The sequence below is a fragment of the Bombus vancouverensis genome, chromosome 14 (genome assembly GCF_051014615.1).
Source record: "Bombus vancouverensis nearcticus chromosome 14, iyBomVanc1_principal, whole genome shotgun sequence".
In the NCBI taxonomy this organism is placed as follows: domain Eukaryota; kingdom Metazoa; phylum Arthropoda; class Insecta; order Hymenoptera; family Apidae; genus Bombus; species Bombus vancouverensis.
Genome location: NC_134924.1, coordinates 5819351 through 5839971, shown reverse-complemented (window position 1 = coordinate 5839971; position 20621 = coordinate 5819351). Strand labels below are relative to the sequence as shown.

Here is a 20621-nt window from a genome sequence, read left to right as displayed (position 1 = left end):
TATTAAATATCTGTGATTTAGGTCCTGATTGATAAAAACGGCGAGCCCAGTCCTTCATTGAGGGATGTTCTCCTCCCTGAAATTAGAGTCAAACGAGTGGTCTACCAGGGTATTGGACAGTGTGAGGACATATCCCGTCCAGAAGTACCAAAAGTGTCTACGCAAGAGCCTAAATCAAACTTCCCACCGGTACCTAGGAACCAGGTGGACCTTGTTAATGCCACTGTTGGCCAGTTGCTTGTATTTAAAGTACCAGAGGTATGTTATGTCATAACAGAAGAAACGCACTGTCTCATTTAAATATAAATCTAATACAAATTATTATTCTAGGATACCTTCTACGATGCAGAAGATGGTTCCGCAAGAAATATGCAAATGTCTCTACTGACCATCGAACGTAAGCCTATTCCCCCACAGGAATGGCTGCAATTTGACAGCAAGAATCAAGAATTTTACGGAGTCCCAATGCGTAGTGACGTTGGACGAAAGGAATATCAATTAGTAGTTACTGACAAAGAAGGTAAGCAAAATTTACCACTTCCACGATTTAGACATTGGATATTTTTATAAAATTTTTGTCAATTCCTTGTAGGCGCAAGCGCCACCGACGGCCTAGTGGTTGTTGTTCATTCTGCACCCTTCATGCACCATACGGTGGAGTTCTCCATGACCTTGGACATCCCGTACAAATCGTTTGCACACTCTGCCCTTCAAAAGCGTAATTTCATCGAAAAGCTCCGTGATCTGTATCAAGATAAAGATACTAGTGCGATCTCTTTACATAGTATATCGAATGGTAGCACGGTAATCACGTGGCACAACAGAACCTTGCCTACCTCGTATTGTGCCCACGAAGAAGTCAGTAGATTGCGTTCAGTACTCGTAAAGAGTGACAACGATCGTCGATCTGTCACGGACGAGGTTCTAGACGTTATGGGCCCGAAATTCCCTGTGAAACAAATCACTGTGGTCCCCATGGGCATCTGCCTTGGCGAATTAACAGACGTTCATTCGCCTGACAGTCACGTTCCACCAGTGGACGATTCCACCTCAGTCGGGGCATTCCACGATGATTATCTCATCACGTTCGTCCTGCCGGCTATAATAATCGCTATAATGCTCATCCTAGCCGGTATCATTGCCTGCGTGTTGTACAGACGAAGGCGTAGTGGCAAGATGAGCGTCAGCGAACAGGACGACGAGAGACAGAGTTTCCGTAGCAAGGGTATACCCGTCATTTTCCAGGACGAGTTGGATGAAAAGCCAGATCCAGGTATAAATTTTTCATTTATTTAAACACCTAGATTTTCCACTATTCTTGCGTTAACTAAGCTATATATTTTTATCGTTTATTGCAGGTAACAAGTCTCCCGTCATTCTGAAGGAAGAAAAACCACCACTACCACCTCCTGAATATCAAAAGGCTGAAGATGGCGCGGACGTGCCGATGTTGCCGAAGGAGAATTCCGAGGAACCGTACCAACCACCTCCACCATTCGCAACGAACCGCGATACCAATCGTCAGAATCGCCCTAAACCCACACCGACGTACAGGAAACCACCCCCCTACGTACCACCCTAACAAAATACGGTTCACTCGCCCACGCGCAAATATATGTTAGCGATGCTCGGAGACTCCCCAATACACGCGCAAAACCAAACCAACTATCAGAAGAAACCTCAGCTTGCCGGTAAAATGGACAACTGCGGTAATCTGAACATATACAGCAATCTTAAGTAAAAAACGAAAAAAGAAAAAAAAAAGGAAAACACAAAGCTTTCGTTCGTCCCGGCATTCGAACAATATATATATGTATATGTATATCGGTATCACGAAACGAGAGAAGACGAAAGATCTGTTCAGGAGAACTCACGCCAAAAGTCACGCCCACTTTTACTTACTTTGTAATATTATCTATGTACATGTATACTCATTCGTCGCTATTTATCCGCGGTATATAACGTATTTAAGGGAAGAGAAAGACGAGGGAACGAGGGATGGGAAAGTCGTCCTCGAGTTTCTTTCCTTTTTCTTCTCCTCTTTTTACTTTCATTTTTTAACAAAACAGATGCACTTTTTGTCATCGATCGTCTTGTAATTTCACGGGATACATTTTTCTAGGGAGTGTATGGGATTACAAATCACGCGTTGCCTTTCGTAACGAATTCAACTGTAGAAAGAGAGAAAGAAAGAGGGAGAATGATTCTACTACTCCGACCGGGTAAGCGGATATTTTAGGTTTTAGGTTTACGAATCTTGTAGAACCAGCCAGTCGTTTAGGGCGAGATGTATTTTACTCGATAATATGGGGTAGCAAAGAGAGTCGGTGTTTGTATATGCAGCAACGATACTCGTTAAATATTTCAGTAATATCAGTGCCATTTTTTAAGCAATAAGGGTATCCTGCTGTGAACGAAGAAAACACTTACTATAAATGGTTCTACGACTTAACGCAATTTACTGTTAAAAAATGAAAAAAAAAAGAAGCAAACGGTCTCCAAGTATCAAAGACTATCGACTTAACGAATCTTACAACGTACCTACAACGCGTAACGCTGCCAGATGAGAAAAAAGAGATACATGATAATTCTTCGTCGGACGAGACAGTTTTATCGCCAGTTATTCAAGCCTCTTTTTTTATACTGTCCATAAGTTTTTGCAAGAGGAAGGAATATCGAAACAGGAACGAAGAAGATTTTGTATATTCTGCGATTTTATTGAACTGACCCATCCGACGATCGGTTATGCCAGACTTAAACGATTAACTTAGTGAGAAGTGAGGATTTTTTTAAAGAAAAAAAAATGGAACATAACTTAACCGTGTGTATCTGTTTGCGCGACATGCCATTGCAGAGTGACAGCAAAATGCTTCCATTGGCGCTGTAGGCCACGCAGAATAAAAGAAAAAAAAACTAATGATAATATATATAAATATATATATATATATATAAAAACTATGTATATTACCTATTTGTCGTTCGATAGACAGTCTGCTGCATTACTTATTGTTAGATTGATGTCGTTCGAAGAACACTGCCAAGACCTACTGTCTAGGGTTTACATTGTCTTGCACTTTTTATTTCTTTATTTCTTTTTTTTCTTTACACTGTACAGGAGGAAGCTTCCCGTTCGTTTCACGCACAATCAGACAAAGAATTCGCTCTTTTTTTTTTTTAACAGCTCTGTGACTATTATCTAAGGTCTTTTGTTTCTATTTTTTTTTTTTTTATCGTTTGAAAGAAAAAGGAAGCTCTAGTTTTAACGATTCTAAACCCGTCGATGGCTTAATTTAATTTAGAATTTACATAGTTACCAAGCCAAAAAGAAGTACTAACTACTTAAAGCAGAGAAGAAAAAATGGAATTAAAAATAAGAAGGAACAAAAGGACACGGAGGAGAATAAAGTAATAAGACCTACTTTTTAACATATACAAACGTGCGTAAACACCCGTACACCCTATGAACAGGGCGCGCACACGTTTTTTATATGAATGATTTTGTACAATCTAACCAGCTGCTCTGTTGCAAACAAATTTTCGACTGATTTTCGTGAACGAATAAATAAAAGGAAAAAGGAACGAGAATGAACCACAATTTTTTTGGGATACGGGTATGTACGCGCTGCCGTTTCTTCAATACCTCGATAGTTTCCTGATATTTTTTCAAAGAGGAAGGAAATAATGCGAGAAATTCGAAAGAAAAGAACGAAGGACAAGGGAAGGGGGAAACAGGAAGAGAAATAACAAAACAAAAGTAAAAAGAAAAGCGATATCTTTCGCGTACCTCGAATTTGGAGGCTCTGTTCATCCACTTCTTCGCAACAGGAACAGGTAGTTGACGAATCTACAAATTTGGGGTCACTCCTATTAAAACTTAGTGTGAATGATGACGATGATGATAATAATGATGATGATGATAATGATGATATTTGTGTATGTAGAATGATAAAAAAAAAAAACGGATGTTTGGTATGCAAGCTAAATTACGATATAATATATATTAATTCACGTCTTTATAATGTAGAAGATTTAAGTATATTAACACGCGACTATCTCTTTTCAATCCTTCTTCACCGCGCCTTGTTTATCGCAGAATAAAAATCAGGCAGATCATTCTATTCCACAGTGCAAAACGATTGCGTTCCAATGAAACGAACAACATGTACGATTCGTCGCGATAATCGCACGAATTGGAAAACCTCGGGAGTATTTTCTATTTTTGTATCACGTTTTAGCGTATCCGCTGTTCAAGGAAATTGATGCGTCACGAATCGTCTCGTCGCGTCCACGCTCGAGCTACCTTAAACAAAAAAAAAAAAAATAAAAAAAAGAAGAAAAGAGACACAGAAAGCTTTTTTTACGAGAGAAAAAAAATATATATATAATAAGAATAGAAGAAGCTCGGATCGTGGATGGGGCCATATCGATCGTGCGTGACCGATCGCAGTATGTGTACACGCTACTCAAAGACTACTTTCGAATCTCCGGTCTGTGACCTGCGATAGACAAGAGCAGAACTCATATCATGCTTCTAATCATATCATCGCTATACGCGTAACTCTCATGCGCTGCAATTGTGTTATTGTGACGGAAACGACGATTATGTATAATAAACGTGTACGATATTTATAAGATACGGTGTCAGAAGTGGAAAAATTGTAAAGAAGAGGTCGGAATTGGCGAACATACAGCCGATCGTCGTGTTTAAGAACAAGCTTTTCGACGGAGCTTACTTTCTTTTTTTTTGGCCTGCGAAACGAAGAGAGGAAGAGAGAGAGAGAGAGTGTGTGTGTGTGCGGTTCGAAAGTATTTTGTATAGAAGAGAAGAAAAGCTAGGGAAACAAGAATGAAACGACGAAAGAATTAGGGAAGAAATACGAAGGAAAAATCGTAGAAATCGGTGGAGTCCAGAAGGACGCGGACCACCGAAAAAGTTCCGCTTCGAGGGGAGAGACGAAGGAGGAGAAACGATTATCACGTCGCGTATAAGGAATGTCTTGTACACATAATGATATATACATAAAAGTAATACTCGTCGACTGGGAATTCGCAAATTATTTTTGTCCGCTATGGCGCCTCGACGGAACCCCGGATGGAAGGAATCGGGCCAGGTAATGAAATATCGTCCTTCCTTCGATCTGCACGATCGAGAAGGCATCGTATCTCGTTAACGATCATCCTATCGGGTGGTGTGGTCGACGACTAACGAAAGAAGCGTGGAATAATACAGACACAGACACACAGATACACGCGTATACAGATATCTCTGACAAGTACTGCATATTAAACACGTGTAAAGTTAAGAGTTAATAAAGCCATTTTAGGATACCAGGCTTCTCGTTCGTTCCTGTTACGTGTACATTAGAGAAATCAAATAGATTATTAAAGATATCGTAATGGAGTGGGTACACCTTGCCAGCAGCAAGGTAAGTCGCTCTGCCTTGAACTTCCACTTCCGGAAAGTAAATCACGCTGTCATTTCCTATTTTAACCTTTGTCGATTTCTTCGCTATTTATCTCGATCTATTTATCCTCCATTTATTTAGACTGTGACTGTGTTTCCCTTTCATATTCGAATCAATTCAAGGACCTCCAGTGATGTGCAAAAATTTCCAGCCAGGTAGATCGTTCGCTTCATATCCTGAAAACGATATTTTAAAGAACTCTAACTATGCAACTTTTTGTTGCGGCTTCAGTGACGCGAATCCCTATTTAGGTTTCATTTCCTTAATTACGTACGCGGAAAGGCGAAGTTGCACAAAGGTGCGCAGTCTGCATATCGGTTTTGAAATACAAAGTGAGAAATTTGTCTGGCCAGAAACATTGCACGCCACTCTATCCTCAACTCCTGCTGACTTCCTATTTTATTATTCTTTTAGCTCGTTCATCGTGCGTTTCTGTTTGCATTTCATTTAACTTACGCGTGCAAATATTTTTTAACTTCGTATTGAACGTAAAACAAAGTGTATTCGCGTGTTCTCATAGACGAAACTTTTCGTGAGACCGTCCTCGATTTCACCTACGTGTCACCTGTTCTTTTCACTTCGATTCTCGTGCATCGCGTTACGTCTGTCTTCGGCTAAATTATACTTACAAACAAATGACAATAAAGCAGACAGGTGTTAATACCTTTGTACGATCGTAACGTGCATGTGCAATAATCGCAGCTGAAACAAGGTACACACGCGTGCGATTCGTGAGCAAAAGTTTGCGTCTGCCAGTTGAATACTTCATTTACGTAAACAATTGACGATGACTTAACGAGGATTAATTAGATCGAAGCTGACAAAGAGCTGCTACGGCACGGCGTATCGACTGCCGACCTCGCTTTTGACATTGGCAGCACGCCCGTATAAATTTTTTTTTAGCAATTTAAGTCGCCACGATGATGACGGATGTCTTGTTACCTTCTCATGGTCAAACATTGTCTCTACCTTCTATACATCCATCAAGATATATCGTTATCATATCAATAATCGTAGACTTGAACGGACGATTCATCGAAAAAATAGCGAAAAGTACGTCATCTTTACGTCATCGTAGAATTGTGCAATGGAAGAGGGAATCGCTGAAATTTTGTTGCATTGATTCGATTAAAAACATTGCACAGGTAAAATACAAAACTGACATTATTTGGGAATTTCTAATAATATGAGATAATGGTAGTAAAAAGTGAATCATCTGACGCAACACGTTACATTAAGTAATATTTTTAGTATTTAGGACATTGTTCGTTGCTGTTTCGTTAATTGAGAAACGCTGTACTTCGCGATGTAACATAGATAAGAGCGAGGGAAGATAAAGAGAAATTTTGACACGCAATGATTCAGATAATAATTACCATAATGCGTTTTGGTTGAAAATTCTAGCAATTACTGATAAGGTTCGGCGATTACGTAAGTATCGAAGTTATTAAGTTATTAAGTCTGATAGCATAGCAATCGATCGAAATTCTACGGATTCGAATATTATTCGAACGGCCATTTGAAATTCTTCGTCGAATTCGTCGAGTTGCTTCAACGATCCATCTACCGTGTTTCCAAACTCTATAAATAAATTACTCAATTATTACTTTATTCTTGAAACAATTTTAATATCCGATAATAGTAAACGTTCACTAACAGAAATAACACCAAATATATTATGAAAATAAAAGAAGCGGCGTTGCAGATGGCGACTACCGATTAGCATTTTTAACGCGTCTGCTCGATGCCTTTGCACGAGCCGATGATTAAGTAATACCTGCAACGATACTTCCGAGGGATCGAGTCAAATCGACATTGATCACGATTAACATAAATTATTTTCGTAACGATCGAATTCAAGGCGTTCCTTGAATCGTCGAAAGATTGTTGAAGTTTTTATACGATAGAAACGTTCCTTAAGGTAAAACTCGACAGCAATTTAATTGCCGCGAAGGACAAGCAAAATGACAATTACGTAACAGTTGCAAAGAATTTGAATAAAATATCGCTTCCGTCTACACGACAATATTAAAATGCAAAGGAGTTTCATGAACCAAACGGCTGGTTAGGAATTCTCTTGACGAATGAACAATTAGGTATGTTCTGGCAGAAAATCGGAATTCTCTTTGTGGCCTGTTTGACCATGTTTGGAAAATTTATGACGGTTCTGAAGAATTTATGGGATGGTCTTTTGTAATTTGAATAAATAGCCTTTGCCGTCATCCTACCACAATAAGAAGTTATCATGGCTTACGGTAATTTCTCTTTTTCCCTGTTCGGTTAAAATCGAACCTTTATCTCGTCGAATTTCAGCCGTCATCCTTCTTGATTCGACGACCAGACAGACTTTGCACTCAGGCATACCGAAATAAATTGCGCTGCAGCTCGTTTGCCGATCGTTATACACGATTAATTAAGAAGAATATCTGCCCATACGTCTTTGATTTATGCAACGATCGGTTCTGTACGCGCGAGCTAATCTGTGTAATCGAATCGCCTTTCTTTGCTTCCTACGTATCTTCGGGGGCAATCTTAATCACGACCAGCATACTAATTAGTATTGTAAGTTGATATTTGTGCAAATTCATATTTTTTAAATTAAGCAGATAAAACTTAGGTAAAGAATTTTCTACCCACATATAAATATTATAAATGGTACCTCGGATATTTTCTATGTTTTTCCATTGTTTCGTGCATTATCGTATTTTTAAATTTCTCACAATTTTCGTACCTTCGTATAATGTAATAAGGACGATTCTGAAGTCTAACTTTATTTGAGAGATTTGAAGGTGAAGAACGATACAGGTAAATTCTTGTTCTAAGTCATTAAATGGCCATAAACCACAGGCGAAACAAAGGAGCGGTCCAGTAGAAAATCACGTGCGGAAAACCGCAAAAGATGGCGGGAAAAAGCGTGTTCGCGCCAAGTCACCGCCGCAGACGCGGAGCAACGGACGTCCATTGACGTTTTGCGATGGAATTTTCTGGAATTCATTAATTTTTATTGAGAGCATCGTAGTGCGACCGGCTCGTTTTATTGGTATAACGAAGACGAAACGACCACGGCGAGCGTCGGCCACGTTCCGTGACATAACATTGACGTGACAGTGTTATGAGAGCTCGATGAAATTAAAGTGGCAATTTCTTGAACCCAATTCCTTGATACGTTCTAGCTCATTTGTACGCGAAAGGAGATTGCACACAATCGGACACAAAAGGAAATTTTCGTGACGATGCAGGTTTATCTGTGTTACGTCCTTTTACAAACTTTTATTTCTTCAGACATAGACTCATAGTTCTCTCTTAATAGTGTGCCGAGCATCTTACAGATTAATCACGTTTCTTTGTACAAATATTTGTTAACACATATATTGTTGTTACAATATTTCATAGGTGTCTGCAAACTTTATCTCAAATTCATGTCACGTCATAAAGTAGATAAGTTGAATAATTTTTATATCAGATCTGTATTTTCGACCAATCGCGGGCAGACGCAATCTCGAGGAGAGACGTCAACGGGATTCGTAAATTCCCGTTACGATTATAGCAATCGACACCACGAGGTGATCGATCCCCTGATTTCCGTTAAGATAATAGGGGTGATTGAGTTAGTATAACACTGTGATTCACAGAATTATAAGGTTTTATTTCCAACGTTTAAGTTACACTGTTGAGTAGATATAATTCTTGGATGACAACTTGTCGCTCGAAGGTAAGATAGATATGCACGCTAGAGCAAAGCTCTTATAATTGAACTTCGTGTGTTAGTGGACGTGACACTAGAGGATACTTAGTAGAGGAAGTGAGTGTTCGTGCTTAGGCGTTAGATTTGGACTTAGTTGTTGACTTTTCTAGCGCTGTAGAAGAAATAGTTGACTTTTCCAGCGGTGTAGAAAAAGTAAAGTTGAGTGACGATGCTGTGTCGGAGGAAAGCTAGCGATGGGTGTGTCTAGCGCACGGGACCATCGGATTTGTTCATGATATTTTTGGTCAGGAAGTGAGGGCAATATACATTGCTTCTGATTGAATAAACGAAGGTTGGTGGATTAGGAAGGTCTTAGCCGCCTTCTTATGGTTATGAGAAATGATAGAACAAGGACTACAATCGGAGTAGGAAAGAAAGAAACTAGCCAAATACATAAAGTAGAGGAATGCAGTTGGAATGTCCAGGTCCTCGACCTCGTAAGGGCCCGTAAGGGTGAGTCATCGGTCATGACAAATGCAATTTCGTTGCAAGATTATGATTCACTTGATACAATAAACGATTTCGTGTCGTCTGACTTAGAAATAATAACTGTCGAAACAATAGGTACAAATAATATTCGGCGCTTGTGCATTGGTGTCACGAGGAAAGAAACTGATGACCTGACAAAGAATGCTTCATTCGTATGCTTATAAGGTGAGAAAGGAATATTTGCAATTAAAGCAAAAATTACACGGTAAACAAGAAACTGAATGACAGAGTTCAAGAGAGCATGTTCGAGGATTAATCTAATCTCTTTATTCGTCGATTCATCACGATGATGGAATACCGTTATTGTAAGAGAACAGTGACATTCTACGAGAGTTTGAAAAGAGGATAATAAATATAGGACAATAACGAAGATAAAGAAAATGTAATAAAAAGCATAACAAAGCAAGGAAACGTTGAGACTCGACGAAAAGAACATATTTGATTTCTTCTCATCGTAGCTGATAGAACAATTGTCGCGCGTTATATTAGCTTATCATTTCATCGAGATTAATGTTCCCGTTTGAGATAGATTATAAAATGAATCATTAAGGCATTAAGTCGCTAGTTACTGCCTCCTCGCAGTGCGAACTCGTATTGGCGAACAAACGCGGCCAATTCGATCGTCCGCCACTTTGTCAATGTTCAAACGAAATTTCAAATCATAACCGTATCCATAACTTTATCGAGATAATCTCTTAGATCCAATCCTATAAATTTATAACATTATAAATCAAATTGTTGGTTTAAAAATTATAAAACTGCGAATATTGTCGGTGTCGTCGACTACAACGAAGCACGTGCTTAAGGTAGCGTGCGGTGGGGGATCGGCGATGCACGTGTAAACATTTACTAGCGCATGCGCAGACGCTTGCTTTTCCATAGTAAGGGTCACGTGATCGACTCTCGTATAAAATCCAGTGGTGAACCGGCCGGCGTCGCATTCGTGGATAATCCGAGGTGACACAAGTGGTTTTTTCGTTTCGATTTTTCCTAGAAACAAACAGTTTTCTTAAGCCTTCTACAAAATACGATTTCGTACAATCCAATGCTCGTGTAGCCGAATAATTCGTACGTGCACGTATAAGAAATATATGCAAAACGAAAGCCGGGAAGAAATTTGAAGTTAGTCGACGATCGGTGGATTTGACAATCGTTTCTCGATTTTCGTACCGAGTTCAAATCAATCGGTGGTGATTCTGATCGGCATCTTGCCGGATTGTACGATTCGTGGATACGGTAAATCGAAATAAAAACGCGATTTAGTGACGTGTTTGAATCTATCAAGAATCACAAGCAGGCAAGACGACAGGCAACAAACTCTACTCGGATCTTAATTTCGCGGACCTGAATTTTCGATAACACGATCGTCACCGAGATGGCCGACAAAAGCGAATGGGACTACTCCGTTCAAAATGGTGAGTTTTTTTCTTGGTTATCTTGAACGTTGCAGCAACCAGGGCAGGAATAAGCTGTTGTGACGGTACATTGCTTTCCACGTTTAAATTTACATTAGAATGCTCGTGCATTATTCACATCGACCGGTAAAATATTCAGCTTTTAGCTTATTTCTTCGGTACAGTGTCAAAATAAGGAAAGTAATGAGCAGGCTGACGATATTAATGCATTTATGGGAGATCGAAAGCTGCAAAAGAAATATACATAATTAATGAAAATGCATCGAGTATACAAATTACTCGTTAAAATATTTAGGGCAAAATAAAAATCTTTATTCAGATTTGGCCGTAAGAATATGAATAGCTGTAATCGAGTAATAAATGAAATCTTCATTAACCTTAAAAATTATGTTTCATTTATTCAATTACATTTCATTTATCTCATGTGCTTTAATTTGTTTAGTTGAAAGCTCGTTTACGGCGTTCCTTTCTTTTTCTACGGTTTGTAACATCCGTTAGGAATTCCATAAATCTTGCAACGGAGAGTGAGAGTTGATGCGTGTTTACCGATTCGCTTGATCGATTCAATCCTCGAGATCTACCCCGCACTCTTTTATATTTTATACTTTTCCAATAAACGTAGCGTATTAAAAATTAAACGCTTCTATCGATTACAATTGCTACGTATCGTTAACTATTATTATTCTATAATCTATAATCGCTTTTCTGACTGATGACTAAAAATATTTTGTTTTCTGTATCAACCTTGCATTCCTCGCGAGGGAACGGTGTAACATAATCTCTGACTTTTTTATGTTCGAAGAAGAAAAACGCGCCTGTTACTTTGGTAAAAATAGTTTCTTAAAGACTTGGAGGGAAGCAAAATGCACGTAGAGGGGACACCGTCATACATGTTTTACAAGAATGTTTCTCTTTGTGTTTAATATTTTTAACGTTTCTTGAACTATTACAAAAATCAGTCACGCTTGTTTTTCTACGAAGAACGATGAATAATTTTATCGTTTTTCTTGTTTAATCTCGCGATTGTTCTATTACTGCTAAGAACTACCATCTCCGCAGTATTTCACAACACAGTATTATTCCATTGTGGTGATTTTGTCATTTTGTTAAATTACCTTGCTAATTAATCTTTTTTCGCTTTGTTGCTTATCTAATAAAAAAAAGATTACGTTCCAATATAAATACTATCCGTATCAATCACGCTAATTAAAAATATTATACGCGTCTACGAAAAACTGTGCATATTCGTGAATCACAGCGATTAGATAGAATCATATCAGTGTTTTAATGGCATAGAAAATAATAAAAATATTAAATAAAAATTAGTACATAGATATCTTCAGACGCTATTCATTTTCGACTGTGATTTCGTTCAAAGCGTATTTGATCTATCTGATACTATATAGATCGATCGTATCTTTCATAACACGTACGGTAAACGCAATTTATGTTTTTCAAAGACCGCAGCAAAAACACATCGTAGCATGCGAAGATTCGCATAACAACGAACAACCATGATTTCGATTTTGACTAATTTTTTAATCAATTCGTCTTATATTGTCTCTTTCTCCGTAATTTATAACGATAAGTTACGACTACAAGGCAAATAGGTTAGGAATTTTGCATTGTAAATATATGCTACATCGATGTCGCTGACATCTTCTTCGACTTAAAAAAACATCGATTAGTCGAACGATTGTCTTTTTAACATCGTTTACGCGGAGTTGAAATAAGAGAGGAGAAAGTTACTGTTCTGTCGGTGATAACAAGTCAGTTCCCATTTTGGGGCACGTTCGATTTTCACGGTGTCACGATGGCACCAGGCTCACTGACCTAAGGCCATTGTCTTCGAATGCAGGGCGTCCCAGTCGTGCCAAGGGACGGCGTTGCATTCGCCATGCTAGCACGGGACACCAACCGGCTCAGTAGGTAAACGAAAATCAATAATTTTCCTCGTTGTACTTCAGGCCGATGCACCTGTTCTCCGTCGGCGGGCGTAGGCAACTTTCTGTATCGTTCTGACCAGCCTAGAGTGTACTCGAAAGCATCGTGCACACCAATACTTCGCTACCGGCCAGAGATATATAACCATAAACCGTGTTAAAACGTGTCGTATAGTATGCTAGTCGTAGACACGTAAACATAATGCGAGAATAGAGAGCACGTTGTTCGCTGGTAACGAGGCACGAACACGCACAAGTTGTACGCGAGGTTCTTGCATTTGTGTAGTCAAATACAGCGGTATGTGCATACTTGGCCACGGGTCGGGATTTTATCCGGTCAGTTATCGAGGGAGATACGAACGTAGGAGATTTTGAATTGATCTACGTTTATATGAACTTCTCAGTGGATAAATAGTTCGTATAATTGGGGTCGGTGTAATAGGAGTACGGTAATTCCGTCACTCTCCGTTCTAGTAATACGTGTTCACGTTTAGATAAGTAGATTCAGATTAATCAAACGTTAACTAAAATTGAGTATAAATGGAGTTGGTATGAATGGTTCTGATGTACGTACTCTCTGCTTCGTTGAATGTAAGATATCGTAGAATGAAGGATGAAAGAGACAGAATTGAAGGAAATCGGGTTTTTATTGAGGACAAAATTGCATAAACATTGCAACATTGCTAAAGAACGTAAGTAAAGTTATTTCAGTTGCTCTATCAAGATGTACGATACGAAATGTATTAGAATAACAGATACGTTAAATCCGCTATACAAATTGCAGGCCCTAAAAAAGTTTTATAATCTGAAAAAAAAATAGATCTCGTCACGGTATCACGCAATATTTCAATTTCGTCAAACTCCATAAAATTGTGGATGTACATAGAAGGAGAAGTAGCGAGGAAATGAATCGAACTTAATAATTGACGGAAGTAAAATAAAGAAAAAAGTGGAGCAAATTTTTGCGATTCTTTTTCGCATTTGATTAAAGAACGTTACGAATGAAATGTTGCATTAAGGCAACGATGGTACTTGATGGGTTCGAATTCGACGTGATCATTTCATTAATATCATTAGTTGATAAATTAGTTGATAGAGCGTTTAGAGTCTCGGTTCGCGAAGTCAATTCTAAGAATTGGTGGGGATAGCGATGGCTAGTTAACGAAGCAAACTCTCGGCCACTTAACGTGGCACTATTGTACCATATTTAATTTGAGAGGGTCATGAGCACGAAGCACTCGAACACAATTGTTATTACCGATGTAATTGTATCGCGAAAGATCGCATGGCACGCGTCAACCTTTATCGAGCCGATCGTGCGCCAGAATATGAAACATATACACGATCGAGTACTTATATCGCTGTGTTATGTGGAATGAATAATTAAATATGAATGTCGGGCGCAACGAGGCGCGGAAGTGGTGTAACATAGCGCGACGTGATCTAAATTGGGTGAATAAACATCGTAAATAGATCGTCGAAAAAACATGCCTGGGCTGACAAATATTTACCGTGAAAAATTTCCCGCCACGGAGAAGCCACTGAGCGAGCGAGATTTACGTTCTAATTTTGCAATTCGCGCGAGTCGCGATACGTTAATGTCCATTAACACGTTTCACTTGGAAGCATTTGCCAAGGAACATAGTCGAGGAAAACAAACCTTACTTCCAAGAAGAATCGCTTTTTCCATAATTGCATATCGTGGCTCGTAAATATATTCGAATATATATATATACAGATATTCTATGGATATATCACGTGTACGGAACATTTTTTAATCTTGTCATTAGCTGTAATGAGACTCAATTACCATTATTATACCGATAGAGCTTGGAACAAATCAAAATGTACGTAGAATTCATAGAATATGTACGATATTATTCGCACAGATCACACGAGTATTTAAACAATTATCCATTATATTGATAAACTTCGATATATTTTGATAAGTATTTTCCTTTCGTTCTAACAAACAAAAAGACCATTAACGTTTCAAATCACAGATACAATAACGATTCGATTGATATGTACCACTAATTGAAGATGGTATTTAAACACGTTCGTAAGCCACTTTAAAACCACAATCCATCGCTTCCAGTCGCTTCGTTCTAATGGTTTTTCATCAAGCAAGAGTCGTAATGATGATCAGATCGATGCGGAATAAACGAAGTGGAAACTGTTTGGCCACTTAACGCGTGTTTAAATATCAATATCGAATGAATCGGAACGATATCGACGTGTTTGCATACCTGGAATGGATGGAAGTACAAGAGGGGACGAGAAGCGAAACGTATAGTTAGACGAAAGCGCGTGTTGGGGGTCGCAGACCCAGTTTCGTTTCGCCTTACCCGGTTACCGTGCATGCCTCTCCGAAATGCCCTTAATCTGGGGCCAATTTGTCAGCGCTATCTTTGAACCGGCGCGAGTGCAATCGCAAAGTCTGGCGGATACCGTGATTTGCATAAATTCCTGGCCGGCGTGCAGATCGCCGATTAAGTCGTTTGGCTTTCCGACCGTGTACCGGCGATTCGCCTAAGAAATGGCAATCGGTTCGAATATTTACTACCCTGTCGCGGGATATTCGATCACTGCCGGAAGTTACACTATCGCGACCATTGTTTAAGACCGCGGCGTTATTGTCCTTCGCGGCAATTAATGAACGATGCCGATTATCTTCCGCGATTATATCGATCTCATGATTTATCATCGGTTTCGATGTAATTAGTATTCTTTCGTCTTATAGTTTCCACTTTTTATCAACTTCTTAGTTACATAAGTACACGGATCCCGTTTACTTTGAACGAAATAGAGGAAATTAAGTAGTAGCAGCTTGATAGAGTTGCGTTCGCGAAGGATCGAATATCTCGTTTGGGTCCGAAGCACAGTAGAATCGAATGGATTTATTTAATAGATGAAATTTTAGCTAATGTCTTATGAAACGAAACCTTGCTGCTATTGAACCCACTTACCTAAATGTCAACTCCTATTACTTGTGCGAATAAAAAATCATAGAAAGTTGGAAGTATCAAGCGGAGTACTGTTTTATGATATAACTACTTAAATCGATCAGTTGAAGAACCTTAAAAGTCCAAGAACAACATTTACAGATATTTTGCAAAATAGCTGTAGCTTCTGCACGCCATCGATTATTGCCATTGGTTTTATAGTACTGTTTCAATTTAAACTTGTTCACGTTGATTCAGATAAACGTTCATTTATATGTAATTATACGAGTAATCTTTTTTCTACGTTTTAAATGTATGAAATAACACCACATTGAACGTGTATCGTTTCTCAATTCACCGATTCATTTGTCTGCCGCCAAGATTATACAAACGGAGTTCTATCGCGATAAGTATTATACGTAGAAGTAGAGGATGAAGAAAAGAAGGATCGTCGGTGCGTATACGTAATCAGGTACTAGACTAGACTTAAGTACGTGATACGTTCGAGTATCGCGTTTAAGTTAAGAAGCGAGATCAAAGATAGGCGTTGGAAACGGTGCAGCTCGCGGAAACGAAGGAAAAGTTTTCTACCGCGCGCTTTTAATCGCAGACACGTGTTGCGTTGTACGCTAGGTGAGAAAGAAATTTTCGATACGATCATTTTTTATCGTTCGTGACGAGCCTGAAGCGTTCGGTGAAATCCGTACGAGTACTGTTTTTTTTTTCTTATTTATTTATTCTTCTTTCTCTTCTTTCCTCGTTGCTCGTCGCAGTTAACGTGAAATTCGGGTCAGACAGGAATTTCGTTCGACACAGAAGGATCGAGGTCGGCGTTCCCGCGTCGACGCAACTGCTTGCCCCTTTTTCATTTACACCGTGTCATAGTCCGCTGCAGGGCAGCCATTAATGATTCTCGTTAACCCGGCGCGATCGGCGCTTGCAAACTTCAGAAACACACTTATGAGAAACTACCTTGCAGTACCGCCAACTTTTCGCGATTTATTGCCTCGTTCCGCAACCTGCACATTCCAAACCGATCGTTTCGGGAAAATAGTATGAACAATGTACGTAATTATCGTGGACCGACGCAAATCACGCGACAAGATTATCGTGTAATTTTCAAAGAGTCTCGATAAAATGGAGGTTTTAGCGACGTGGAATTCTTTTTCTATCACCTGCGACTCCTTTCGACAAGTTTAGCCCAAATTCAATAGGAAGGTGAAAAAAGATTGAACGAAACGAATCGTTGTGAAAGATCGATGATCGCGATTTCTCAGTTTTCTCTTCTGTGCTCATCGATACGTAATAGGTTTCATTGAGATAAGATATATAATTGTATAGAATAAATTTTTGCAGAATAATATGTATGTATTTATGATCTCATCGAGCAGCTATATTCAACCATGAATCATGATTATCCAGAGAGAAGTAAGCGAACCTTGGTTTTAAATAGTTCTTAAATCTTCTAAATATGATCACCGACATGGTAATTAACACGACGGAGGAATGAGAATTACGCGTTTAAAACAGCTGCTTGATTAGTTGAGGTCTGTTTAGAGTCATCGCACGAAGTCGACGCGCCGTTAAATATGGCACACAATGGAGCAGGCAGGAAGATACGATGCGTCATTTTTCTCATCCGGTTTACGTAAAAGGCGTGGCATTGTTGTGCACGCGTATTCGTTAAGAAGTTACACGCATAGTTTAACACGTAATCAAAGGAAGGTTAATCCTGGCGGCTGCAAGAATAATTTCAATGGCAACGTTCACCGACTTTCAACTTTCTAATTTCCGCTGTGTACGCTATACTACGGCAAGAACAAGGCTAAACTCTAAAAGTGTCAATATCAGTTAATAAAAAGCAATCGAATGAATGTTAGAAGCATTTTCCGTATATAAACGAAAGCACGTTGAGTAGTTTGAGCGTCACAGATCTTAATTCAACTCGATATCTGACTCAATTTCCGCCGCAGAGATTTCTTCGACCCTCCTCCAACGTTCTTCGACTTGTTCGATTCTTTGCACGACGATGTTGCTGTTTCGCGTCGCGATTTACGAGGTGGTCTCGGTGAAAAGGGACTAAAAATAAAGAAGGTCAAAGTGCAAGGTCCGTGGTGAAATTCGCCGAGAAAACGTAGTCAGTGATCGGGATGCGGCGTTTACGCTCGCCTTGTGTCTTCGACAAGGTTGAACGAACCTTCGAGCAGATCTCGACGACCTCGAGGAGATGTTTTTCTGCTTGAAGCGCGGCGGCCTTTGTGATCGCGATCAATGAGATTCTCAACGAGCCTGGAAGAGACTGTGTGTCGAATTGTGCATTCTGATGGCTGGAAGACGCAACGAACGCTTACACCATGATGAATTATTATTTTGGAAACTTGAAACTGCATAATGAACGGTTTTTTTTTTTCAAATTGAAGTGGTTACTTTTATCGGGGGTTTCATTTTCTTGCCATATTAATATCGTTTTAGTAAAATTGTAGTATCGTTTGAAAATTGGTATCTTGAGGATTGTTCGACTATTGCAGACAGTTTACAGCATGTTTATACGGTAACGTAGCAAGTGGACGGAGTTATTAAACCAGAATTCGTAACCGGTTATATCACTTTCCACCCACGTAAACTGGTTCACGTGTATCAGTATCTCTCTTACAACTGTTATCGAACAGTTTTCCATCGCGCCGTTCTCACAAGTTCACGCTGCGATTTAAGATCGATCACATACACGCAATAAAATTTCTTCAAGATTTTTCCATACCGAACGACTCGATTCGCTTGTCCAATTTTTACGTACCGAATGTTCCTTTCAGTTTCTTCTTTCGTATAATGCACAATGCTACTTACCTATCGATTAATTAGATCAAAGATATATTAATCTGGTATCATTTGATAGTACTTTCGTATGATTAGAAAAATTCTATATTACAGAAATAAAATAGAAAATGTAAAAGACAGAAAATAAGAGGACGCTTATGTGTCTATACTTTTTATAGTCATTGTATGTTGCAAACTCGCGAAACATTTTTCGGAGAATACGTTCTGCAAATGCACGGGAAATTGGAAGAAACCGGCGGTCACGGTCCATGGGGTTATAAGGACCACTTTGTAAATTAATGGCGCGCGACAATATCGCGCGTTCCGAACATAATCGCGGTTACGTCGCGCGCCCATTATGTCATCATCACGTGCTGCTCCGCAGCTGTGAACCACGCTGAAATCTAACGTGCGATAGAGGAATGTATGCACGGAACAGCTGTATTTTTTTCTCGCTTCAGAGCAAACGAACAGACGATCGTGCTCACACTTTTCGAGAATAATTAACCGTTCGCCTACTTAACGTTATATTGCAAAGAGAAATAAAGAACTCGTGACTTGTAATCGTGAACTTTGTTCGATGACGTTAATTCCTTAATTAGAAATATCCACGACTATTTAATGAAAAATAGACAAATAGATGGAAATACATGATCAGACCATCTGATTCCGCAATATTCTGATCTGATTATAATATGCGATGTTTATACAGTTTCGCCAAGTGCAACTCGCTAGCGTAAGAGTAACGCGAATCGCGTTAGGCGTTTTGAATGCGGTACGTCACTAAGATCGTTTCAATATCGAACCTGTGATTGAGGCCGTGCTAATAAAATTCTATAAGTAGGAAGAAAAATGCGTCACGTGCGATCATGACAATCCTAGATCGATGTATTAAATATCCAATGATGATGTTACTTTCTTTCGAACGTAAACTCCATAGTTTGGGTGCTCTGTTCACTTACGTCGCACATGAATTTCTTTTTCGATCGTGTTTGTTACAAAATCTGCCGATAAAAGTGTCGTGGGGTAATATCATATGATCTTGACACGAAACGAGCCTCCTTGACCTATCCATCACCGAACATCATCTTCGTTTAATCATTGCTCCACTGTCTGCTAATTGTAGCCAAATGTCGACGATCTGCCGTCGCTAGCATTGATAATGATATATCGTGCTTCGGCGAACACTTATACGAAATTTCTTTCTCTACACTTATCGACAGTCGATTCTATCTTTCTATCTTTTTCTATCTAATTCTATCTTTTGTTATCTACCGCTATTTTTCTTATTGTTTATATCTCGAAAGTATCGACAACTCTAAATATAGTTATAGCTGCCTGTGTATCAGTAACCGAATCACAGAGCGAGCGCAAGGCAGGTTCAGCGCGTTCGTCAGTAGCCGGTCCGCGTTTTGAAAGGCCCCGAGGTCTAGGAAATTTATCTGCGAGCATCGATAAGGCGAGATTTTTTTTAGAGGCTATTCTGTCAATAGAAAGTGAAGTAGCGAATTCAATCGCGAAAAAAGACGCGAGAAAAATTATTTAATATTATTATTGGATTCTATTATTATTTAATATTCATCTTGTAAAAAATATACAATATGTAACAGCATTCGTAAATAAATAATTCGTCGTTGTAAAATTTAAGTGTAGGATTTGAATGTGTATTCAGGCCCCCCAAAATTTTTGAACCCGGCCCCGCAAAAGGTCACCCCGAACCTGCCGAGTCATCCTGTATGTGGTACAAACCTCTCAGTTGAGAAGCAATCTGTAAAAAGAGATGGAATAAAAGAATAATAATTATT

The 20621-nt window shown here is 39.1% G+C and overlaps 2 protein-coding genes across 7 annotated transcripts in view; both read left to right on the top strand.

Annotated features, from left to right (window-relative positions):
* The window catches only part of LOC117157504 (uncharacterized), a 109166-nt gene extending 103838 nt beyond the window's left edge, over positions 1–5328 (top strand). For all 6 annotated transcript variants that reach the window (XM_033335546.2, XM_033335544.2, XM_033335549.2 and 3 more), the window contains 4 exons: positions 22–258; positions 331–520; positions 593–1273; positions 1359–5328. In XM_033335546.2, the coding sequence (XP_033191437.2) occupies positions 22–258; positions 331–520; positions 593–1273; positions 1359–1582 (1332 nt within the window). In that variant the 3' untranslated portion in view covers positions 1583–5328. The remainder of the gene's footprint in view (positions 1–21; positions 259–330; positions 521–592; positions 1274–1358) is intronic.
* A 5298-nt stretch (positions 5329–10626) lies between these two features.
* Positions 10627–20621, top strand: part of CAH1 (carbonic anhydrase 1) — a 28850-nt gene continuing 18855 nt past the window's right edge. The window contains exon 1 of the mRNA XM_033335565.2: positions 10627–11114. Within this exon, the coding sequence (XP_033191456.1) occupies positions 11075–11114 (40 nt within the window). The 5' untranslated portion in view covers positions 10627–11074. The remainder of the gene's footprint in view (positions 11115–20621) is intronic.